This window comes from Meriones unguiculatus, chromosome 17 (assembly GCF_030254825.1).
Source record: "Meriones unguiculatus strain TT.TT164.6M chromosome 17, Bangor_MerUng_6.1, whole genome shotgun sequence".
Taxonomy (NCBI): Eukaryota; Metazoa; Chordata; class Mammalia; order Rodentia; family Muridae; genus Meriones; species Meriones unguiculatus.
In genome coordinates, this window is record NC_083364.1 from 4270575 (window position 1) to 4296553 (window position 25979).

Below are 25979 nucleotides of genomic sequence, written 5' to 3' on the forward strand. Positions count from 1 at the left end.
CTCCTTGATGTCCCCAAGAGGGGAGGAAGAAACAGGGTTGTCATTGTTTGTTTGTTTACTTGTTTGTGTCTGTGATAAAATATGCTGACAAAAGCAACTTTTTTTTTTTTTTGCTTATTTATTTTTATTTTATGTGCATTGGTGTTTTGCCTGTATCCATGTAAGAAAGTCAGATTCCCTGTAACTGTAGTTGCAGCCAGTTGTGGGCTGCCATATGGGTGCTGGGAATTGATCCCAGTTCCTCTGGAACCAGCTGCTAACCACTGAGATACCTCTCCACCTCCAAAAGCAACTTTAAAGAACAAAGAGTTTAATTGGCAATTCCAGGCTACAATCCATCACTGTGGAGAAGTCAAGGCAGCTAGTTAGATGACATCCACAGGCAAGAGCAGAGAGAGCCTGACTTGATGGGACACACCTCTAATCCCAGCGCTTGGGAGGCAGAAGCAGGCTGATCTCTATAAGCTAGAGGATAGCGTGGTTTACATTGTGAGTTTCAGGATAGCCAGAAATACATAGTGAGACATTGTGAGAGAGAGGGAGAGAAAAAGAGAGAGATTCAGAGACAGATGCAGAGAGACAGACAGAGACAGAGAGACTGTAGCATACTTACTTGTATCCATCCAACTCTCTCTCTACAAGGACTGGTATAATGCTCATCTAGAATTCCCCAGGGCTGGAATGTAGCTGGGAACAACGAACAGATCTTTCCACTTCAATAAATGTAATCAGGACAATCTCCCAAAGAAATGCCACAGGCCAAACTGAGCTATACAATCTCTCACTGAGTCTCCTACCATGTGATTCTAAATTGTGTCAGACAATTAAGATTAGCCATTGCTGACAGGCAGTGCTGGTGCAAGCTTTGAATCCCAGTATTCAGAAGGTAGAGGCAGGCTGATCTCTGAATTTGAGGCTAGCCTGGTCTACAGAGAGTTTCAGGACACCCAGGGATACACAGAGAAACCTTGTCTCCAAACAAACAAACAAACAAAAGTCTAGCCATTACTGAGCTATCTGAGGAAGGGCAATTCAAAAGATGGTGGTAAAGGTAAGCTAGATGCCCTAAGCATGCTCTCTTGCGAGGACTCACTCACCCCCATTCCACCATTCCCTATCTCCAGGGCAGCAAGGAGCGCTTTCACTGGCAGAGTCACAATGTGAAGCAGAGTGGTGTGGATGACATGGTGCTGCTGCCCCAGGTCACTGAGGACGCCATCGTGAGCAACCTCCGCAAGCGCTTCCTGGATGACTACATCTTTGTATCCCAAGCAGTGCAGGGACACAGGAGAATGGCTGGGCAGTGGAAGTCAGGATGGAGTGCTGGGACAGGAAGGATGCCAAGCAGTGCAGGGACACAGGAGAATGGCTGGGCAGTGGAAGTCAGGATGGAGTGCTGGGACAGGAAGGATGCCAAGCAGTGCAGGGACACAGACGGACAACTGGGCAGTGGAAGTCAGAATGGAGTACTGGGACAGGGAAGGACGCCAAGGGAATGGCAGTGCAAAAGGGCCTGTGAAGGCCCAGCCCAGGGTTGGAGAGAAAATGAATGGAAGAAGGATGGGCAAATAGATCAAGGAACAATAGTGCTGCAGTTTGAGATGCTGTGGCTGCCACTGCACCTGTGCCTTAGGGTTGCTAAACTACTGCACCACTTATTCCCCTTTCTGGATCCAGCTGTCTTTTCCTACAAGACTCAAATTACATTCAAGCATCTTATCTCTCTCTCTCTCTCTCTCTCCAAGCAAAAGGGGTTTGGGGAGGTCATGTCAGGGCAGAGTAAGGGTAAGAAGTATTTGAAAGGCAAAGCAAGACACTGCATGGTTCTTAACTACCTCTCAAGACATATATTGGCTCCGTGCTAATCTCTGTCAACCCCTTCAAGCAGATGCCCTACTTCACTGACCGGGAAATTGATCTCTACCAGGGTGCGGTAAGTATAGGGTTGAAGGATGGAGGATCCCCACACCTACTGCCCGATTCCCCCCAGCTCTAGGCTGAGATCTGACCTCTACCACCAGGCCCAGTATGAGAATCCTCCACACATCTATGCCCTCACTGACAACATGTACCGGAATATGCTGATCGACTGTGAGAACCAGTGTGTCATTATCAGGTATAGCAGGGTGAGGGATTCTGGAACATTCTACCTAGGCATGCCCTCAAACATTACCACCAAGGGTGGTTTGTCATTAACTCATAAGCCTTGGTGTACTGTATTTCTGTCCCTATTGCTCTGTTCTACTTTCCTTATATTCCTTGTTTCCTGAGTCACTTGGAACTGGAATTACCTACCACCATGTAGGTAGTGGGAAGCAAGCCCAGGTCTTCTGCAAGGGTAACAAGTACTCCTAGTCATTAAGCCATCTCTCCGTCCCCTGGGGTAGGGGTTTTAAGAACAATCTTTCTTGTTCATGTTTGAATGGAACCTGGGGTAGGCACTGGTACACTGTGGGTACTCAGTAAAAGAATGAATAAATGCATGACTTAATGAAGGACTAGACATTAGAATAGGTCTTTTCACTATCCCTGCCCACTAACCACTCCTTCTCCCACCATCTCCAGTGGGGAAAGCGGAGCTGGGAAGACAGTGGCTGCTAAGTACATCATGGGCTATATCTCCAAGGTGTCTGGCGGGGGAAACAAGGTCCAGGTAAGACAAGAATGAAAGGACATGTGGTATCTCCCTGAGCTACACCCACCTGACCCAGACTGATATCTTTCTACCTGGCTCTACCCCTAGCATGTCAAAGACATAATCCTACAGTCAAACCCACTGCTTGAGGCTTTCGGCAATGCCAAGACCGTGCGCAACAACAATTCCAGCCGCTTTGTGAGTCACTGTACCATCACGTGAGCATTCGCTCTTTATACACACAGATACACACCCATACAGTCAAACACACATACATGCACAAAGACACAAGCATACAAACAATGAACACACTGGAGTACACACATACATGCACACAAATATACATGCATACATACTCACATAGACACACTCATGTGGCCAATACTTCCCTCACTGAGCCATCTCCCAGTCTCCATGTTTCTTTTTGTGTGTGGGTGCACACGTACATTTGTGTGCATGCTTATGGATGCCAAAGGTCTATGTTGGGTGTCTTCCTCAACAGCTCACCTACTTACTATTATTTTTTATTTTATTAGTATTTATTTTGTATGTATGGATGTCTTTGAATATCTGTCTGGGTATCACATGAGTGCATGGTGCCCTTGGAGACCAGAAGAGGGCACTGAGACATCTGCGACTGCAGTAACGGACAGCTGTGAGTAGACATGTGGGTGCTGGGCGTAAAACCCGGGTCCTCTGAGAGAGCAGTGCTCTTAACTCCTAAACTGTAGCTGCAGCGCATCTGTCTTTTTTTTTTTTTTTTTTTTGAGACAAGTTCTCCCACTAAACCTAGAGATACCCAAGCAAGATGAATTTAATCATCAATGCCCTTGTAGTGAGAGCAGTCCAGGAAGAAACCTAGTGTTAACCTCTGGCCGCCATCTCTCCACATTTTCACATTCACCTACACAAGCATGCACCCACCCTTGCACAAATCCATGTATACACACACAAAAGAGGCATGGAAACCTCAGAAATGTGTTAGGAGGACTTGAGGTGAGTACAGAGCTGAGTGCAATTAGCGGGGACTTAGAGCAACACAAGAGAAGGATGAGTTAGGAATTCCTGGTCCCATAGACTCTGCACAGTCTAGAGAAAAGACAGTGAGGAAAACAGCAATCTTAATCAATAAGTGAATGGACTGTCAGTGAGGTGACTCAGCAGATGCTTGCCACCGAGCCTGAGGACCTAAGTCTAGCCCTCGGGACCTACATGATAAAGAGCTCCTGAAAGTTGTCCTCAGACTACCACATGTTCACCATGGCACAAGCCACACACACACACACACACAATTTAAAAATGAGTGGAGGCAAGAGAAAGACAAGTTCAGGTCACAAGAGGAAGAAGGAAAGCAAGGTCAGGCTCATAAAATCATAATCCTTGACCCAGATATACTCCTGGGACTCAGGAATGAACTAAAAAATGGTTCTCTGGGATTCAGGGCAAGTATTTTGAGATCCAGTTCAGCCGAGGTGGAGAACCAGATGGAGGCAAGATCTCCAACTTCCTACTGGAGAAGTCTCGTGTGGTCATGCAGAATGAGAATGAAAGGAATTTCCACATCTACTACCAGGTACATGGGAGCGGGCTGAGGGGCTGGAGGCAGAGGGGGACCATCTGGATTCCAGGAGTGGAGAAAAGAGGGCGGGGAATCCAGATGCATGACCTTCCAACACTCTCCAGCTTCTGGAAGGGGCCTCCCAGGAGCAGCAGCAGAACCTAGGACTTATGACACCAGACTACTATTACTACCTCAACCAATCAGACACCTACAAGGTGGAAGGCACTGATGACCGGAGTGACTTCAGTGAGACCCTGGTGAGTATCAACCACCATTTCAGCTCCCAAGGAACAGTTTCATGTTACAAAGAAGGAAACTGAGGACAGAAAGATACAGGCACTTATCTAAGGTTATACATCAAATGGATGAAAAAGGCAGATCATGGAGCCAAGGAGATGGTTCATTGTGGGTAAAGTGCCTGCTGTACAAGCGTAAGGACCTGAGTTCAATCCCCAAAACCCATATAGAAAAAGGTGAGTATGGCAGTACAGTCTTACACCCCAGCACTGGGGCTGCAGAGATAGGCAGAGAACCCCGGGATTCACGCTATCTAGTCTGGTCAAACAAGTTAGCTTCAGGACTAGTAAGATACTCTGTCACAAAAATAAGTTAAAGAGGAGACTTGCTAGCTCCAAGAACATCCTGCTCTGCCCTCCAGGCCGTGGCCTCTGCCTTCCTTCCCAAGGAGGCTTACTAGGCCCAGAACATCCAGACAGGAGCCTAGCACAGCTGCCTTCTGACAGGCTTCATCCAGCAGCTTATGGACACAGATGCAGAGACCCACAGCCAAACAATAAGCAGAGCTCAGGGAGACCTGTGGAAGAGTGAGGGAAAGGACTGAGGGAGGCAGAGATATGGAGGACATCCCAAGAAGACCTACAGAGTAAACTAACCTGGGCCGTTGGGGGCTCACAGAGACTGACCCACCAACCAAAGAGCATGAATGGGCTGGACCTAGGCCACCTACACATAAGTGGCAGATGTGCAGTTTGGTCTTCATGTGGGTCTCCTAACAACTGAAGCAGGGACTGTCTTTGACTCTGGGTGCCTGCTTTGGATCCCTCTCCCATAACTGGGCTGCTTTGGATGGCCTCAGTAAGAGAGGATGCCCTTGGTCCTGCTGCGACCTGATGTGCCAGGGTGGGTTGATGTCCATGGGGGGAGCTCCCCTTCTCTGAGGAGAAAGAGAGGGGAGGATTGGGGGAAGGGTCATGAAGTTGGGGACTGGGAGGAAAGAGAGGGGCCTGTGAACAGACTGTAAAGTAAATAAGGTAGAGATCTGGGGAGAAGGTTCCAAAGGCACTGGAGTGCAAGCCTAATGATCCCAGTTTGGATTTCCTGAATCTACATAAAAGCTGGAAGTGGCAGCACAAGTGTGTGTAACCCCAGTGCTGCTATGGAGAGTGGGACAGTGAGATAGGAGAATGAACCAGCTAGCCTAGCTTATGCAGTAGCAAAGAGAGTCTGTCTCAAACTAAGTGGAAAAATGAGGACAGACAACTGCAGATTGTCCTCTTACCTCCAGTCACATGCTGTGGCATGCAAGCACACACACACACACACACACACACACACACACACACACATCTTTCTCATACACAGTGGTTTTTGTTGTTTTTTTTAACTTGGAGAACAGAGGAATACACCCAATGTAAATCTCGGGCCTCCAAGTACACTTTCATTCACACATACACGTGTACTCATACATACACACATACACAAACACATACAAACCACACACACATACATACACAAGGCAAATCAGGCAGCTGGGGAGATGTTTCTGTCAGTAAGGTTCTTTCCATGCAAGTTCAATACACAACACTCATTTTAAAAGAAAATTAAAAAGCTGGGTATGATGGTATCTGCCTGTAAACCTAGTGTTGTCAAGGCAAAGACAAGCTTACTGGAGTTCACTAGTGGGCTAGCCTAGCCTATTCCAGTCCAGTGGGAAAAACAAGGCAGATGGTACCCAAGAAGTGACAGCCAAGCTTGACCTCTGGCCTCCCTACACATACTAAACACACATGCCTAGCACACACAAAGCGAGATCAGGCAATCAAACATCTTGTCTCCTAAGTCCGTGCTGTAGGCCAGAGTCTAATTCTGGGGTCAGCGTGGCATAAGCTCTCCTTGTCTTGCCCACAGAATGCCATGCAAGTCATTGGGATTCCGACCAGTGTGCAGCAGCTTGTCTTGCAGCTCGTGGCAGGGATCTTGCACCTGGGGAACATCAGCTTCTGTGAAGAAGGGAATTATGCTCGTGTGGAGAGCGCAGACCGTGAGTGTGGGTGGTGTCGAGACTCGGGTGTCAAGCTCCTGCATAAGGACTGCTTCTTCCCACTCCAAAGCCCAAGAGAACCATGCTGGTGTCATTGGGGAAGCTATATCCTGAGAGCCTGACCAGCTGCTTCCTTTTGCTCTGGCCTGGCAGTCTTAGCCTTCCCAGCCTACCTGCTGGGCATAGACAGTGGTCGGCTGCAAGAGAAGCTGACCAGCCGTAAGATGGACAGCAAATGGGGTGGCCGAAGTGAGTCCATTGACGTGACCCTCAATGTGGAACAGGCAGCCTACACTCGTGACGCACTGGCAAAGGGACTCTATGCCCGCCTCTTCGACTTCCTGGTGGAGGTGAGTGGGACCAGTGCTGGGAAGTCTGCCAGGTGCCTGGTGCCTAACCAGGCCATGGCATTTGAACAGACAAGTGGGAAGACATGCTTTACTTGTCATCTCACCAATCCTGAGGAGGTGAAGTGCAGCTTTCAGCTTGGACAACCTGCAAATGGAGGGACCATTGAAGCCCTCCTAGTCCCATCACAGCAATGGATAGAGGGGGGTGGGTTCATTTGAGAACTATGATGGTTGTCAAGGAGACAAAGGTACAGGTATGGGGTTGGCTGGAGTGAGTGAAAGGGAACATTATATGGCAGGGCCAGCAATCATCAGAGTACTGACAAACATGAAACACTTAGTCGAGCCAAACACGGTGATGCAATCTCATCACTGTTCACTCATCAACCTGTAATCTCAGCACTCAGGAGTCTGAGGCAGGACAATTATGAGTTCAAGGCCAGCTTGGGATGCATAGAATGACCCTATGTTTTTTTCATTTACTTATTTATTCATCATTCTGAGACAGAATCTCATTTTATAGCCTGGAACTTTCTTTGTAGGTCAGGTTGGCCTCAAATTCACTGATTGACCCTCTTCTGCCTCCTAAGTGCTGGGAATAAAGGCCACCACTATGTCCAATATTTTTTCAAGTAGGGTCTGGAGAGAGACCTCAGTTAATAAAGTGCTTGCTTTTCAAGCATGAGGATGTGAGCTCCATCAACAGAGCCCATATTGAAATTTTTATTACATTTATGTGCTTTGTGTGCATGCTGCAACGTGTGTGTGAGTGTCATAGGCCAGCTTGAGGGACTTGGTGCTCTCCTTCCACCGTATGGCTCCTAAAATCAAACTCAAACCATCTGCTTGTCATCAAACATCTTTACCCACTGAGCCATCTTTCCAGCCCATCACCTACATTTTTAAAAAGCCGGGCATGAAGTTGGTGAGATGGCTCAGTGGATAAGGGACTGTCTCACCAAGGCTGATGGCCTGAGCGTGAATCCCAGAACCCAAATGATGAAAAGAGAGAATAGACTCCTTTAAATTGTTATCTGGCCTCCTCATGCACACTATGGCATGCAAATGTGTGTGTGTGCATACCTGAACACACACCTATGCACAAACACAAGCTCACACAAGAAATTATATGCCGAGCATCCTCCCCAGTATTTTGTGCATAGTAATTTCTTTAACGTATATATTTTTAATTCTCATAAGAGTGGAGGGTGTTATTCGGTGATAAAGTTTGTGAGGTCCTAGGTTCTATGTCCAACACCACAAACGCACGCGCACGAGCCGGTATAGGCATAGGATGAACATCCCTAGTTTCAAATACTTCAAAATTCCAAACTTTTGAACACCAACATGAAACTGCAAGTAGAAAAATTCATCTCAGACGCTATGCATGTCTCACAGTTGTGGTTGTGGGGGCCCGGCAGTGAGGAGGGAGTACTGCTCTTGCACAAGACCAGGGCTCAGCAGGCAGCACTCACATGGTGGTTCAAAGCCATCTGTAATGCCAGTTCTGGGAGACCAGCGTGAACTGCACATGGTTCGCAGATACTCAGATAGGCAAAATACCCACACAGATAACATAGAAGTAGCAAGTCATCTTTAAACAAATCTCTAAAGCAAAAAAACAATTGTGTGCACTAAAAGTCGCACATAAACTAGATATGAAATATAAGTGAATTTCATGTATAAATTTGAGTCTTGCTGGGCATGATGACATGTGTCTTTAATACCATCACTCAGAAGGCAAAAGTAGGCAGATTTCTGTACGTTTGAGGGCAGCTTAGTTTACAGTTTACAGCTTAGTTCCAGTTCGGCCAGGACTACGTAGAAAGAACCTATCTCAAACAAATAAATAAACAAAAAAACTTGGATCTTATGTTCAAGATATAGTACATTCTTTTTTAAATTATTTTATTTTTTAGCATATTATTTTTAAAAATATTTATTTACTATACATACAGTGTTCTGCTTGCATGTGTGCCTGCATACCAGAAGAGGGCACCAGATCTTATTATAGATGGTTTTGAACCACCATGTGGTTGCTGGGAATTGAACTCACGACCTTTGAGCCATCTCTCCAGCCCTAGAATATTCTTATAACTGAAATACAAAACGCTTCTGTGTTCAAACATTTCCAATTACAGCTAACCATACTACAGTGCTTTTTAATAATTAATTTAATTTGTTGTAGTAGAAATGGAGCCCAGGGATTAATGTGTACTATACAAAGCACCCTATCACTGAGCCACATGCCTAGTCCCTAGTATTTGCTATTACAAATTGTGTGTGTGTGTGTGTGTGTGTGTGTGTGTGTGCATGTGTGTTTGAGACAGGGTCTCCAATAATCCAGGATGGACTTGTGCAAGTGTGTGTCACATGTGTGCAGGTGCTCACAGCGACCCACAGGGTACATCAGCTTCCCTGGGGCTGTCATGTCAGGTGGCTGTGAACATCAGACATGGCTACTGGGTCCTTCAGAAGAGAGCAGGAAGCACTCACAGCCACTGAGCCATCCCCAGCCCCTCAATTACTTAATGTTAAGATGAGATCCTGCTCTATATCCCAGCATAGCCTGGAACACATACTGTAGCCCAGGCTGGCCTGGAAGCTCACAGCAATCTTCCTACCTCAGCTTCGTGAATGCTGAGATACTAGCCACTGTGTCCAGCTATTGATCCATTTTAGAAATGATAAAATGGAGGCACAGTGGCAAGATCTGGCTCTGGAGTCAAGAACTGCAATACTGCAACACTTGGGTTTTCAGATGGGGGTTGAAAGACTACAGAAAAGTTGTTGAGAGGAGACAGAGCCACAAAATTAGCTAAAAACCACAGCATGGGAGTTAACAAGATGGCCTAAGTGAAGGCATCTGGTGCTGAGCCTGACATTCTGAATTCTGTCCCCACAACCCACAAGATAAAAATAGACAACCAATGCCTAAAGTTGTCCTCAGACTTCCACACGCATGCACACACACACAAACACACAAACACACACACACAATTAAATGTAAAAATATATCAAGGAAGATGGGTAGGTGACCTGATGGCTTGAAAGCACTTGATGCACAACTGTGAGAAAATGAGATTTGACCCCAGTATGAAGTAATAAGCCAGGTGTGTGCTCACCTAAAGGCAACCCCGTGCTATGAGGGAGTGGAGCGGAGAGGGCCACTGGGATTGCTGGCTGTCAGCCCAACCCCGTGCTCAAGGAGAGACCCTACCTCAAAGGAATAATGTGGAAGTGATATAAGGAACCCAGTATGGGCTGGTGAGATGGCCCAGTGGTTAAGACACTGTCTGCTCTTCCAAAGGACCCAGCACCCACATGGCAGCTCACAACTGTCTGTAATGCCAATTTCAAGGAATTTGACACCATCACACTAATGCACATAAAACAAAGTTAAATAAATTATTTTTAAAAAGGAACCTAGTACCCTCCTCCAGTCTCCATGCACACACACATGTATATGTGCATGCACATGCACACACACACAAATTAGGGGGTAAAGCAGTTTCAAAGCATAACAAGAGGGTGGTGACCAATGGCATGGGTTTGGCCATGTGCCCACTGGCCCTGTCTCCACTGCCTATAGGCTATCAACCGTGCTATGCAGAAGCCTCAGGAAGAGTACAGCATCGGTGTGCTGGACATCTATGGCTTTGAGATCTTCCAGGTTTGGCCCTGGATCCCCTCAACCCTCTTCTGTCTGTCACCCTGGGCTCCCGAAATGTTTGCCAGGGACTTCAGCACAGCCCACTTACAGAAAGGCTCTTTCCTTTCCTCCACAGAAAAATGGCTTTGAGCAGTTCTGCATCAACTTCGTCAACGAAAAACTGCAACAGATTTTTATTGAGCTCACCCTGAAGGCAGAGCAGGTGGGCAGGGCAGCCAAGTGACAGAAAATCGGGCTTCAAGCGTAAGGACCACTAACCCACTGGGGACTCCCGCGCAAATCCATTTTCACCTCTCTCTGCTCACCATGTTGAGTTGGTTTCCTGTTACAATAACAAAATCAATCAATTACAAAAACAAATAATCATAATCAATTTACAAAAACAAAAGGGAGGCTAGAAATATCAGTTAGTTGGCAGAGAACACTTGCCTAGCATGCATGAAACCTTGAGTTCCATCCCCAGCTGCATAAATGGACATGGTGGTGCATCAGGAGGTAAAAGCAGGAGTTCAGGATCATCTTTGGCTACATAGGAAGTTTGAGGCCAGCTTGGGATAGGATAAGGAGGCAGAGTGGCATGATGGTACATGTCTGTAATCTCAGCACTCAGGCAGGACTGTGTAGTGAGAATCCATCTTGAAAAAAATAGAGCTGGATGTAGTAGAAAACACCTTCAATCCCAGCACTCACTCAGAAGGCAGAGGCAGGTGGATCTCTGTAAGTTCAAGGCCAGCCTGGTCTACATAGATCGTTCTAGGACAGCCAGGACTATATAGAGAAACTATCTCGAGGAAAGAGAGAGAGAAAGAAAGGAAAGAAGAAAGAAAGAAAGAAAACAACAACAAAAAAGAAAAGTAGGGGAAAAAAAGTTGTTTGAGCAACTGCTTTGTGCCAGGTACTGTTTGACTCATGAGTAGAGAGCTAGGGCTAACATAGAAAGCTCTGCCAAGGACTCTCGAGTATACAGCTCAGCAGTAGAGTAGTCTGGCTTGGTGGGTTCCAACCCCAGCATCTGAAAAAGAAAATAAAATCTACTTTGATTTTGCCCCTGTCTTAAATGCAGACTGGCAGGGGGCAAATAGTTAATTTTGGAGGTGATTGTACAAAGCAAAGACAATGAAAAAGTGATTTAAAATAAATGTTAAAAGAGCAGAGGCTAGGGATGTAGCCCAGTGAGTAGAATGGCTTGCTTCACCCACCATCACATAAACCAGATGTGATGGCACACAGCTGTCATCTCAGCAGTCGGGAGGTGGAGCCGAGCCACGGTCATCAAGGGCAGCCTGGCTATTGAGACCTGTCTCAAAAAAACAGAAAGAACCCAAAGCTCAAATAGGGTTTTACTGAGCAGTTTATGTTTGAAACTGTTCCCGAGTCTGCTGGGTCCTGAAAGATGTGTCACAAAGCACAGAGTTGATCCTAGCAAAGGAATGAGAGCACTGGAATATTTATTTACAACTCCTGCTGGCTGTAGATCAGTGGGGACCAGAGACAGGGCTATCCTCCCGAGGATAAGTGATGAGATTGGGGAGGGGGCTCAACACTGTCTTATCTGCACCCCACCCGCAGGAGGAGTATGTGCAAGAGGGCATCCGCTGGACCCCCATCGAATACTTCAACAACAAAGTCGTGTGTGACCTCATCGAAAACAAGCTGGTGAGGACTGGGCTGCCTTTAGGAGGGGTGGTCTCACCAGTCTCCAGTGCTAAGCTAGTGTACTTGGAAAGGATTTATGATATCCTAGGGAGCCACCCCATCCATTGGTTATTCTGCTTACCTGTTCACTTTTCTTTCATTTACTCAACAAGCATTCCAATAGGTAACATTTTCAGAGTCATGGAGATCCCTCCAAGCGATACCAGGGTCGAGAAGGAAAAGAGACATGGATTCCCTACAGGAATTGGATTCCTGCGAGGAATGGGAAGGAGAGGAATGACTGGGGAGGGGGTCGGGGAGGCAGCAAAAGCCATCACATTTGAGCTTGTATTTAGTGAGCCCCAGCTTACTCAGGGAGGATCCCAGCTAGGCTGAGCCCGACCTCTGCCCCTCTCAGAACCCCCCAGGCATCATGAGCGTGCTAGACGACGTGTGCGCCACGATGCATGCCACCGGCGGCGGCGCAGACCAGACGCTGTTGCAAAAGCTACAAGGGGCAGTGGGCACCCACGAGCACTTCAACAGCTGGAGCGCGGGATTTGTCATCCATCACTATGCAGGCAAAGTGCGTAGAGCTAACTCCCTTCTGGGCGGGCGCCTCCTCACAAAGCTCAGTCCAGGTTGCAAACTTCCTACTCTTCGACGAAGTGTCTCCTCCAGAGTGCCCCCTGCTGACCAGAACCAGGGATCGTCCCAGTGGCCCACAAGACTTTCCCACCTCAGCCAGGGCTGCAGAAACACGATAGCCTCTAATTACCCAATTAGCAAGGCAGCTCCTAACAGACAAAAAAAGATGAAACCCAACGGGGACAACTCAGTTCTATGCTGGCGCACACACACCCCAGTGTTCAATGTGAGCTATAATCCTCTGACATAAACCTGACCACCAGTTCCCCAGATCTGTTACAAACAAAATGGGCTGGAGCCTATCTACCTCACCCCTTCCTGCAGCTACAGGAATCCCCTAGTTTCTGGGCCAAGCTATTGCCACCTTCCCAAGAGTTTCCTGGCTGTTCCCTCGACCTCAGCAGGGGTAGCAAATATTGCTAGATGTCCTCAGAGGTATTTTCTGTGTTCTTCAGCCAAGACTGCCAAAGCCAGGAGGAGCAAGACAGCTAAAAGATCCCACTTAAAATAGCAACCCCAGCCCACTTTCCTGACTGAAGCCCCATTCCCCAAAAATCTACCGCCAAGACATCAAAGCACCCCCTGGCCCACGATAGCCACACACATGTATAATCCCAGCTCTTGGGAAGTGGAAACCAAAAGAGCAGAGGTTCAGGGCCATCCTTGGCAAGATAGGGAGTTTGAGGCCAGCCGCTAACTCCAGCATTCCAGAAGCAGAGGCAGAGTTCAGGGCAGCCACACTGGTCTACAAAGCAAGTTCCAGGCCAGTCAGGGCTATACAGTGAGACCCTATCTCAAAAACAAACGAACAAAACAATTCTGGAGCTAAGAAGATAGATCAGTAAAGTATACGCATGAGGACCTGAATCCAGATGCCCAGCGCCCACATAAGAAGTCAGACACGGTGGCTTGTACCAGCACTGTCAGCCTGGAGACAGGGGATTTCTGGGACTTATTGGCCAGCCAATATAGCTAATCAGCAAGCTCTAGACTCAGTGAGAGAACCCCTCTCTCAAAAACAATGTGAAGAGTCATTGAGAAAGACAGCCAACTTCCACTTCAGGACTCACCAGCAGCATCCAGGGACCTGTACTAATTACAGGCCTCAAGTTTGGCCTTTAACTTCCCACCTCTCCCTGACCCTTGACCTGGGCATCTCCCCTTACCTCCAACCCCAGCCTTCATCTTCCAGCGTCAATTGAACATCAGACTGCTGGAGAGCCAGGCCCCAAACAACAGAGCATAACCTACTATCTGAATCACAGATTTCTTCTAACTGTGCATATCCCTAAGTCTTCTTGACCCTGAATAGGCCCCACAGCATCTCTGGCCACCTGCCCTGACACACGAGAAACTGTTTGCTCCTTATTGACTCTCAGTGCTGTCTCCCCCCAGGTCTCCTATGACATCAGTGGCTTCTGTGAGAGGAATCGAGATGTACTGTTCTCTGACCTTATAGAACTGATGCAGTCCAGTGACCAGTGAGTAGTCTTGTATGGCCTTTGGGCAGAACCCGCAGAGGGATGGAGGCCTGGGAACTACTGTATCTTCTCCAGAACTTGGACATGCTATGGACTTTGTTGCCATCGTCGTGTAGCCAAGACACAGCTCTGATCGAAAATGGTGAAGACTGAGGGTATAACTCAGTGATGAGTGCTTCCCTAGAGTGTGGGGACAGTTCTAAAACAGAAAAAGGGGAGGAGCAACTCCCAGGACATAGAAGAGAACACACCCTGATCTGACTCTGGGTCCCTCCCCGGGGGAAGCTCTAGAGTTCAGTTCCTTTCATGTCTTATCCATAGTACCTCCCTGCAATCCCAACAGTCAAGTGTCTGACAGTTGCCGTTTAAGTAAAGTGAAAACACAGTACAGGGCTGAGGACATAGCTCCGTTGGTATGCTAGGCAAGCCCTGGATTCCCTCCCTAGTACAGTATAAACAGAACACGGCTGTGCACTCAGGAGGTGGACACGGGAGGTCATTCTCAACTATACAATGAATTCAGGACCAACTTAGGCCTCATGAAACCCTCCTCAAAAGGAGAGGTGCTTGGGTGTACCTCAGTTGGGAGATTTCTTCCCTAATGTGCAGAAAATCCTTGATTCTATTCTCCAGTATCACAGAAAACCAGGTGTGATACCATACACTTGCCATCCCATCACTTGGAGAGATGTATGTACTATATATTGTGTTTGAGCCTGAGCTACTGGAGACCCTGTCTTTCAAAATATATAAACAAGACAGGGGAGAGAGCTCTGTAAGTAAAGCAATTGTTGTACAAGTTTAAAGAACAGATCAGCCTTGAGTTTGGGTCCCCAGGTCCCACGTAAGCTGAACATGCTGATGTAAGCATTGACAGTCAAACAGGCCTATGGCTAAATGGTATCTGAAGACAGCAGTATCTCCTGACTCTCTGCCTGGCTTATGAAGAGACTCAGTCTCAAGTTGAAAAGGCAGGGAACATTCAAAGATTGTCTTTTGACTTCCATTCAAATGCACTCACACAAAGACCTTGTATAATAAACCAATAAGCAAAGAGGGGAACATGCATTTAAGGTTCTTTAATCAGCATGCACCAGTCTAACATACAAGAAATGAAGCCAGGAGCAATGGTGCACCTAAAAGGCAGAGGCAGGTGGATTTCTGTGAGATCAAGGCCAGCCTGGTCTACAAAGTGAGTCCAGGACATCCAAGTCTATACAGAGAAACTCTGTCATGAAAAAAAAGAAAGAAACAAGAAATGAATTCTGTAGCTTGAACTCAGGTCTTCATGTTTACATAGCAAATTTTACCAGCTGAGCCAGCTCCCCAGCCCCTGTGCATCTTTCTTTGGGGGAGGCTTATTTTGGGTTTGTTTTTTGGCTTTGTTTTGTTGAGACAAGGTCTTGCTATGTATCTCTGACTGGGCTGGAGTTGCTATATAGACCAGGTTGTTCTCAAACTCACAGAGCTACACCTGCGTCGGGATGGGATTAAAGGAATGCGCCAGTACTCCTGACTGTTGTGCACATTTCTTTGTATACGTATGTAGGATGGCTGCTTGAGGAGACATGCCTCTGTTGCCAAGATACTTTCTCAATTGATATATTTTTCTTTGTTTATTTATTGGGGTTGGATTGTTTTTAGAGAGGGTCTTGGGCAGCCTAGGCTGATCTCCAACTCACTATGTAACAAGGGCTCTGATCATTAGGCCTCTACCTCCTCAGTACTCGACTATTGGCATTCATGGCTATGCTTGACATATATGGTGCTGAAGGTAGAACCCAGGGCTGTGTTCATGCAAGGCAACCACCTATCAAGCCATATCCCAGCCCTTGTTTGTTGTTGTTATTTTAAGACAAGATCTCTTTCATGCAATGCATGGTGGTGCATGCTTTTAATCCCAGTGCTCAGGAGGCAAAGGCAAGCATGTCTCTCTGAGTTCGAAGCCAGCCTGGTGAGTTCCAGGAGAGCCAGGGCTATGTAGAAAGACCTTGTATTTTAAAACAAAACAAAATGTCTCATATAACCCAGGCTGGCTTTGAACCCACTATGTAGCTTAGGATGAACTTGAACTTCTGGTCCTTCTACCTCCACCCCTTGAGTGCTGGGATGACAAATGTGTACCCTCAGTTTGCACAAGTTTCTGTTTAATTTAACTCTGTACTGTGTGGCTTGCTATTATCATAGAGTAAGACTAAAAAGTGTAGATAAATCAAGAGACCCAAAAGATGTTGCCAACCTCACATTCAGAGGTGCCCACTTTGCCCCTTAGCACTGACACAGTCCCTACAGCCCTGCTGACAGAAGGGTGTCCCAGGGTCCGTCTGCATTCCCATCCATTCCTCCCTCCTGCCTAGGGCCTTTCTACGGATGCTCTTTCCTGAGAAGCTGAATGTAGACAAGAAGGGTCGCCCCAGTACTGCTGGCTCCAAGATCAAGGTGGGCCTGGAGGCGGGAAGGGGAAAGGAAAGGCAAGTTCCACCTATCCAAACTCTTTCTCTCCTTGTTCCAGTGTCTGTCTGTTCCCTATCCCTCAGGTTCTCACAATCTGTGGCACCCTTTGGCCTCTAAGGTCTTCCTTAAGCTCCAGGTTTAGGAAGATGAAACAAAGTTTGATCCATCTGTCCTTTCTTCCTTTTCTTCCTTCTCTCCCTTCATTTTCCTTTCCCTTTTCCCCTCCCTGCCTCCATCCCTCCTCTCTTTTTTTCAGTTCTCTTCTCCCCTTTCTTCCATCCCTGCTTCCCTTCCCTTCTCTTTCCCCTCTCTGCCATCCCTCCCCCTTTCTTTCTTTCCTTCCCTCCATCTTCCCTTCCTTTTGTCCTTTCTTCCTTCCTGAGTTTGGAGATGGAGCCCAAGGTCTTGCGCATGCGAAGCATGCACACTGTCATTGTGCTACGCTTTCCAGACCACTTCTTCTAAAAGGGTAAATACAAATACATGCCATGGAATGAGTTATCTTACCCACTGTAAGTGTGCAGCTCAATGACATTGGCTCTGTTCGTGGTGTTGTGCAGCCATCTCCAAACTTTCTCATGTTTTCACATTCAAACTGTCCCCATTCAAAACTACCCCCACTGCCTCTTAGTTACTGTCCATACAGATCTGATGGTTTTAAGGACCTCCTGTGAATGGCATACCCAGAACATGCCTGGTTAATGTCACTCACATAATGTCCTCAAGGTCCATCAGTGTTGGAGCCTGTATCAGAATGTCCTCCTTTCTGATTGGGTCTACCTTCTATTGAAGGTGAATAATGCTGCAGTGAGCATGGGATCCCACAGTTACTAAGCCCACGCTTAAAACCTTTCGTTAAGGACTTTGTGATGGTCGCAGATGCATGATCCTCAAACATACAAGGGAGTTAGTTTAGTCCCATTTGGCAGATGGAGAGGCCAAGGGTCAGAAGGGGGCAGTCACTAACACAGATCACAAACAAAATTTGAACTTGAATGTCTCATGTCACTTTCCAAGTCTTCTCACCCAGCCCCACAACTTTCCCCAAATAATTGAAATGCAAAACCCAGGAATCCAACCAAGCCTGACCACCTCACCTCCCTCCATCTCTTCCTTCCTCCCTTTATTTCTCCCTCCATCCTTCTCTCTCCCTCTTCCCACCCCTCTCTTACACACACACACACACACACACACACACACACACACACATTTCTTATTTTCAAAGTCACTGTCCCCTTGAAGATAGGCTAAAGAAATCTGGGCAGTGGGTTGTTCTGTTTTTTTCTATTACTCAGTCATAAAACATCTCCTAAGTACTTATTATGTGTTAAGCTATGTGGTAAGTGTGGCAGACACAAGTTTGGGATTTAAGAGTTGGGTAGGTCAGTGGGTGTGGTGGCTCACACCTTTAATCAGTTCCAGGACAGCCAGGGCTGTTACACAGAAAAACCCTATTTCAAAACAAACAAACAAACAGAAAACTACAAAGATTTGGGTAGATATACAATGTCAGCCCTCATAATGAGAGCTAAGAGAGTTATTCACACCTGTGGCTCACCCAGTCAGCCTCTCCACATCTTGGATGAGTTTGTTTCTTAAATGGGGAGAGCCAGGAGACCCATCTTCAAGTCTTCCTCACTCCTGCCTTTCCCTCTGACTCAGAAACAAGCCAATGACCTGGTGTCCACACTGAAGAAGTGCACACCCCACTACATCCGCTGCATCAAACCCAACGAGACCAAGCGGCCCCGGGACTGGGAGGAGAGCAGGTGAACTGACCATTCTCTTCACGTCCCCCACCAGATCTAGAAACTCCTTGGACCAGCCATTTACATTTGACTCACAGACAAAGCACCAACTTTAGGACCACTCCAGACTGGACTCTAAGTCCACCTTAGAATCTTCTAGAGGATCAATGATATGGCCCAGCAGGTAAAGGTGCTGCCAAACCTGATGATCTGAGTTCAATCCCTGGGCTTCAGACAGTGGAAGGTGAGAGCCAACACCTGAAAGTTGTCTTCTGACCACCACATTTATTCAATGACATACCTCCCCCACCCCTCACACACACATGCACGCATGCACGCATGCGCACAAGCATAAAGTTAAAAATGAAAAACCTCTGTGGCCTCAAAGTCACAGACTGAATGTGAGATAATCCAAACCCAATTTCTCAAACCTAAATTCCAGAGCTGATCCTAGAACCAACCTCCACACTGAGCCCAAAGGCTTCCCCTCATAGCTCAGTCCAAGATTTGGTTCCTAGACTGAGAAATCCCTCAGGACTCAAAACTCACCATCTAAACAACCCCCAAGCTAAGCATGATGACTCTCGTGTTTATTCTCAGCCTTGGGAGGTAGAGGCAGTTAGGTTTCAAGGGAAACCTAAGTTTTAGAGAGACATTGGCCATAGACAGATAGATAAACCTACAAATAGGCAGATTATGTAAACAATAAATAGATAAGTATATGTAGATACGTGACAGATAGACAGACAGACATACATACAGACAGACAGACAGACAGATAGATAGATAGACAGACTGACTGACCGACCAACCCATAAGATATCCCCACCACAAATCCAGGCCTGATGCCCTAGACTGCTTTGGGCAGTTCCCACTTTCTGGGCCTCTGGCCACCTCACTTCCACAGGGTGAAGCACCAGGTGGAGTACCTGGGCCTGAGGGAGAACATCAGAGTACGAAGGGCAGGCTTTGCTTATCGTCGACAGTTCTCCAAGTTCTTGCAGAGGTGAGGCACCCATATCCCCTTGCCTTGACTGCCTCCCCTATGGCCAACCAGTGATCTTGCTCCAAATCCCCACACACCCTCAATGCCCTCTGCCTTCAGGTATGCCATTCTGACACCTGAGACATGGCCACGGTGGCGTGGAGATGAACGCAAGGGTGTCCAGCACCTGCTTTGTGCTGTTAACATGGAGCCAGATCAGTACCAGATGGGAAGTACCAAAGTCTTTGTTAAGAACCCAGAGTCGGTAAGTGTGTATGAGAGAGAGGGATGGGAGCCAGTGAGGTGGTTCAGCCGGTAAAAGTGCCTGATACACAACTCAGCAAACATAAAGGTGGATGGAGAGAACCATTCTACAAACTTGTCCTTCTCTAACCTTTACCTGATCACCGTGGGACTCCTGCACCACATTGCTTCACACACACGCACACAGTCACACATTACATCCACATTCACGCAAACACATACACACAGAAAGACAAACACATTCACATAATGTACACACACATTTTTAAAGGATGAAAAACATAAGAAAATGAAGAGGGAAGAGGAAAGGGGACAGGGAACGGGGAGGGTTGAGGTTGGTCTTGGAGATTCAGCTTAGTGACAGAGCAAACCCCAGCACCAGAGACAGAGACAGACAGACAGACAGACAGAGTGCACATGTAGTGTCTGGTAGTGCACAACACCTATAATCCCAGCCTTTCAGAGGCAGAGGCAGGAGGCTCACGAGTTAAAGCTAGCCTAGACCTACATAGCAAGACCCTAACTAGGTGGGGGGGGGGGGAGATTTGGATAATTCAGGCCACTACCACGTGATCTTGACCAGGCTTTGTCACTTCTCCAATGCTCAGTTTTCCCATATGGAAAGGGGACAAAGTAAGAGCCATCCTCCAGGACTAAAATGAGAATTAAACAAAGCAGGAAGGAAGTTGTGTACACAGTGTCTGTGACATAAGCATGTAGGCCCTGTTTTCTGCCCAGTTCTTGGGGACCAGGTCAGGGAGAGAAAAACTACATAGTATAATGTGACAATGCCCCTGGGGTGAAATAAAGAACCAACATTTATCCAGAGATCCCTTGTCCTTCTTCATTCCTTTGCTCATCCCCTCGGCTCTTCTATCACCTGTTCTGCTTCTTCTCCTCTTCTCTGATATAGACAGACAGACAGATAGACATGTATATTATTAGATATATTCTATAGCTATATATTTATGTATTAGACAGAAATTAATTCCTCAACAGTTAGAATTTCTGCCTAGAATCTTCTAGTAAGGGACTGATAAGGTAAGTTAGTGGTAGAGCACATGCCTAGAACCCCCCCAGAGAGGGGTTGGGGTTGTTGCTCAATGATGGAGCCCTTGCCTAGCCTAAACAGCCCTGGATTTCATTCCCCAGCACCATAAAAAAAATTATTACTGACAGAAACTATTATCACACAGCCTGTTGTGGCATCTTATGCCTGTAATCCCAGCACTAGGGGGTTGAAGCAGGAAGATCACTGTGAGTTCCAGACCAGACTATGCTACAGAGTGAGACCTTGGAAAAGAAGGAAAAGGCTGAGAGAGAGAGGAAGGAAAGAAGGAAGGGGAAAAGAAAGGTTTAGCACAGAACAAAGATGCAAGTGTGTAAAACTATACCTAGGGCAATTTAGTTGTAACAGGTAAGAAAGGAGCCAGGGGCTGGAGAAAGAGCTCAGAGGTCAAAAGCACTGGCTGTTCTTCCAGCGGTCCTGAGTTAAATTCCCAGCCACCACATGGTGGCTCACAACCATCTATAATGGAATCTGATTCCCTCTTCTGGTGTGCATGAAAACATACGGCAAAAAAATAATAATAATAATAATTCTTAATAAAGCACAATTTAAAAAACAAGGGAGACAGGAACGGTAACAAAGAGTAAAGGAAGAAAGAATGAGAGGATGGAAGAGAGAGGATAAGAATCCCACTTCCTAATTTCTTGCGGGCAAAGTTTCTAAAAGAAACTAACCCTTGAAAAATTGATACACAGTAGAAAAAAATACATAAAATAACACCAGGTAGGCCAAAGCTTTCTTTTTCTTAAGACAGACTCCCACGAAATCCAGGCTGGCTGCCATCTCCCTGAAAATCTTTAAACTTTGATTCCTCCAATTACCACCTCACACCTGGGGCTAAGGGAGTGTAACACCACAGCCACAGATATTTTTTGTTTTGGTTTTGCTTTTGGTTTTGATGTGGTGCTGGGGATGGAACCCAGAATGTTGTGAATACTGGGCAAACACTCTGCCAACTCCGCCCATCTGGCAAAGCTATATAAGAAAATTAAAGTCTGAGGTCAGGTGTGGTGGCTCATGACTGTATGCCAACACTCAGGAGGCTGAGGAAATAGGGTGTGAGTTCCAGACCAGTTTAGGAGAGACCCTGTCTCTAAAAAATTTGTGACAAACTTTTAGTGTACAGATTTTGATTTTGGGAATCTAGGTGGGAACAATTAACACATGACAAATTAGTAGTCAGTTTTTATCAAAATGGGGAGAAAAACAGAGACTAAATTATTTGTTAAGCTTTTTGTTTTTGACAGGGTCTCGGTTTATAACCCTGGGTGGCCTGGAACTTGCTCCATACAACAGACTGGTCTCAAATTCACAGAGATCCACCTGTATGCTGAATTAAAGATATGCACCAGCTGGGTTTTGTGGCACAGCGCTTTAATCCCACCTCTCAGGAGGCAGAAGCAGGAGGTTCTCTGTGAGTTTGAGGCCAGCCTGGTGTACACTGTGAGTTCCAGGGCAGCCAGAACCATTTGGATAGAGTCTGTCTCAAATAAACAAACAAATACAAATTTTAAAAGATTTTATTTCTTTTATTTTATGTATGCGGTTGATTTGCCTGTGTGTCTATGTTCCATGTATCTGCAATGCCTGTGGAAGGCAGAAGAGGGCATCATATCCCCTGTAACTGGAGTTACAGACAGTTGTGAGCCACCATGTGGGTGCTGGGAATCAAACCCTCTGGAAAAGCAGCCGTGCTCTTAAGCTTTGAATTGTCTCTCAGGCTCCAAAACTAAATATTTTTATGGGGAGGGAGGCAGGGGACTGACTCAGATGAAAAGAATTTCAGGAAAATTAAAGGAGAGAAACAAAGGTAGATGGGCTGGAAAGATGGCTCCACAGTTAAGAGCACTTGCTTCCCTTTAGAGGACCAAGTGCTGGCTCACAAACATCCATACCTTCAGTTCCAGATGATCTAATAATTCCCTCTTCTGCCCAGATATTCATGTAGACAAAACACCAAAACACATAAAATTAAAAATGAAAAAAAAATAAATTTAAAAGTAAATAAATCTTGAAAAAATAAAAATAAAGGTAGAGAAAAAAAGACTAAATTTAAACACAGGGCTGCTGAGATGTCTCAGAGAATAAGGGCTTTTGCCAAGCTTGACATCTGAATTTGACCCCTGGCACCCACACAGCAGAAGGTGAGAACTGACTGTAGAAAGTTGTCCTTTAGCTGCCATGAATTCATCACAGCAACATATAAACACAAACATGTACACACAGAGGCATACAAATGCAACTTTAAAGCTTTAAAAAGAAAAAATGGGAAGAATATGGAAAGACTGTGTAATATAAAACACAAAAGACAAAAACAAACAAACAAAATACCACCTAATTCTTACCCCCCAAATGCATCTATACTAGGATCAGTCCAAGTCTAGGTAGGGTGTGTGTGTGTTTGTGTGTGTGTTGCTGGGATAGAACGAACCCAAGGCCTCACCACACTAAGCACACACTTCACCACTGAACTTGATTTGAATTTTGTTATTAGGATGAAGCAGAATCTCTTATAGTTCAGGGTAGTCTCAAACTCACTGTGCAGCTAAGGCTGGCCTTGAACTCCTGACTCTTCTTCCTCCATTTCTCAGGGACTGGGAATACAACTATGTGCCAACATACTGCACTTCCCAGTTTGGGGAGAGAAATTTGAACACAGACACAGGAAAAGAATGTAAGGATGAAGGCAGGGGTTGGAGGGATGCATCTATAAACCAAGATGCATTGATCGCTAGTTTGAGGTTGCAGCAGAGCTCTTAGCAATATTGTGATTGTTTTTTTTTTTAGTGATTTATTTATTTTTATTTTATATGCATTGGTGTTTTGCTTTTGGAAGAGCAGCCAGTGTTTTAAACCACAGAGCCATCTCTCTAGCCCTGGCATCATGATTCTTATGTGTTGGGCAAATCCCTCTGACGAAGTGCTATTTTTTTATGTGAGAGGAGGGATGAACAAGTGCCAGAGCACATGTGTGAGCTCAGAGAACGGCTTGCAGGAGTGCTTGCTCTCCTTCCACTGTGTGAACTCTGAGAATAGAACTTCAAGTCTCCAGGCTGGGAGGCAAATGCTTTTAACCACTAAGCCATCTCTCCAGACTCTAGTTATTTTTAAAACAGACCCCAATTTCATTTTCAATAGCATTTCCCAGGCTGGAGAGATGGCACAGGTACTAAAGTGCTTGCCATGCAAGCCTGAGTTTGATCCTCAGAATCCATTTTAAAAGACCAGGCTTGGTGAGGCACACCTGTAATCCCAGTGCTGGAAACAAGAGGAGTATGGGATCACTGCCCAGCCAGTCTAGCCAATTAGCAAGCTCCAGGTTCAGTAAAAGACCCTGTCTCAAAAAATAAGGTAGAGGGCTGGAGAGACAGCTCATCAGTTAAGAGTACTAGTTGATCTTCCAGAGGGTCCAGGTTCAAGTCCTAGCACTCATATGGTGATTTACAATCACCTGTAACTCCAGCTCCAGTGGATCTGATGCCCTCTTTGCTGGCCTCCAGTGGCATTGCACGGACATATTGTATACAGAAAAGCATATGCACAAAATAATTTTAAAAAAATAAAATAAGGTGGAAGGCGATAGAAGACACACAACATCAACTTCTGACCTACAAAGGCACATGTGTGGCACACACACAGAGCAAACCAGTGGTTGAACTTGGATTTGATGCTAACAAGACAAACCCACGGTTTGAATTTGTGTGAGAGAATAGTCTGTGCATGAGCAGCTGACCACAGAGGCCAGAAGAGGGTGTTGGAGCCCATGGAGTTACAGGTGGTTGTGGGCTTCCTGACATGAGTGCTGGGAACTGAATTGCAAGAGCAATAGGCACTTCTTAACTGCTGAGACACATCTCCAGTACAACCCATTGTTCTATTTTAATGTGGAGGGGCATGAGCCCTGAAATGGGAAGGACTCCTAGGGATAGTCATGAAGAGGAAATGAAAACCATTTTGGATGGTAAGAATGTGGCTCATTTACCTAATATGCACAAAGCCTTGAGTTTCATTCAGCAGCCCATAAAGCAGATGTAATGGTGCATGCCTGTTGTCCCAGCACTTAAGGAGGTAGAGGCAAGATAATTAGGAGTTCAAGGTTGTCCTCAGCTGTAAAACAGCTGCATAGCAAGTGTGAGACTATTCAGGAAGGTCCATGGAAAATCAGAGACTTGGGAGATGCCAAGGCCAACAATCCCTTCCTCCTGTCCAGCTTTTCCTCCTGGAAGAGATGCGAGAGAGGAAGTTTGATGGCTTTGCCCGCACCATCCAGAAAGCCTGGCGACGCCATGTAGCAATCCGAAAGTACGAGGAGATGCGGGAAGAAGGTGAGGGGCCTTCATTAGGAGACTCAGTCTGGAGGCAGGAAGATTAAGGAGAGGACATGACTGTTAATCACGCATGTGTCCTCACAGCTTCTAACATCCTATTGAACAAGAAGGAACGCAGGCGAAACAGCATCAACCGGAACTTTGTTGGAGACTACCTGGGGCTAGAGGAGCGGCCTGAGTTGCGTCAGTTCCTGGCCAAGAGGGAACGAGTGGACTTTGCCGACTCAGTCACCAAGTATGACCGCCGCTTCAAGGTGAGACCTGAGTGGGTGTTCCCAACTGAGTTTGTGCCTCTGCCTAGCACCTACAGCAGAAACAGCACTCACGGGATCCAGATGCCCTTGTCATGAGTGTGCAGACATCTCTCCTCACAGTTATGCCCCACCAGGCCCTGGCACACCTATCCACAAGGAAATCCTCTACTGTGGTAGACACTGTTGTCCATCAAACGTGACCTTAAGGGGCTGGGGCTATAGCTCAGTTGGCAGAGTACTTGCTTAGCATGTACCATTCATCCCCAGCATACCAGGAATGGTAGCATGTGTCTGTAATCCCAGCTCTTGGAGGGATCAGGATTTCAAGATTATCCTCTACTATATAGTGAGTTCCAGATCAGCCTAGGCTATATAAAACCCCAGGGGTAGCACTGTCACACCTATCCATACTTCCACAGCTGGTAATAAAGCTGGCAAGCAAACCTGTCCTTGTGCAGTGCAGACACACTTACCCATCAGATACACCCACTTACATCCATACACCCATGGAAATACATGCATTTTCCAGATGCATCTGTCTACTATGACACAGTCACTTTGCCCAGAAGTCTATTCCACAGGACCATTTCCCTCGCCTGGCTTAGACACACCT

General features: G+C 46.4%; 1 protein-coding gene across 3 annotated transcripts in view; it reads left to right on the top strand.

Annotated features, from left to right (window-relative positions):
- Myo1f (myosin IF) overlaps nucleotides 1–25979 on the top strand; it is a 52734-nt gene that overhangs the window by 17699 nt on the left and 9056 nt on the right. For 2 of the 3 annotated variants that reach the window (XM_060370934.1, XM_021652871.2), the window contains exons 2-21: nucleotides 1125–1262; nucleotides 1844–1933; nucleotides 2022–2116; nucleotides 2566–2653; nucleotides 2744–2833; nucleotides 4077–4208; nucleotides 4319–4453; nucleotides 6345–6477; nucleotides 6631–6827; nucleotides 10420–10500; nucleotides 10616–10702; nucleotides 12070–12156; nucleotides 12554–12721; nucleotides 14179–14264; nucleotides 16622–16703; nucleotides 18381–18487; nucleotides 19374–19472; nucleotides 19572–19716; nucleotides 24995–25109; nucleotides 25197–25366. In XM_060370934.1, coding sequence (XP_060226917.1) covers nucleotides 1185–1262; nucleotides 1844–1933; nucleotides 2022–2116; nucleotides 2566–2653; nucleotides 2744–2833; nucleotides 4077–4208; nucleotides 4319–4453; nucleotides 6345–6477; nucleotides 6631–6827; nucleotides 10420–10500; nucleotides 10616–10702; nucleotides 12070–12156; nucleotides 12554–12721; nucleotides 14179–14264; nucleotides 16622–16703; nucleotides 18381–18487; nucleotides 19374–19472; nucleotides 19572–19716; nucleotides 24995–25109; nucleotides 25197–25366 — 2265 coding nt within the window. In that variant the 5' untranslated portion in view covers nucleotides 1125–1184. The remainder of the gene's footprint in view (nucleotides 1–1124; nucleotides 1263–1843; nucleotides 1934–2021; nucleotides 2117–2565; nucleotides 2654–2743; nucleotides 2834–4076; nucleotides 4209–4318; nucleotides 4454–6344; nucleotides 6478–6630; nucleotides 6828–10419; nucleotides 10501–10615; nucleotides 10703–12069; nucleotides 12157–12553; nucleotides 12722–14178; nucleotides 14265–16621; nucleotides 16704–18380; nucleotides 18488–19373; nucleotides 19473–19571; nucleotides 19717–24994; nucleotides 25110–25196; nucleotides 25367–25979) is intronic. The other variant, XM_021652873.2, reaches the window with a different exon arrangement.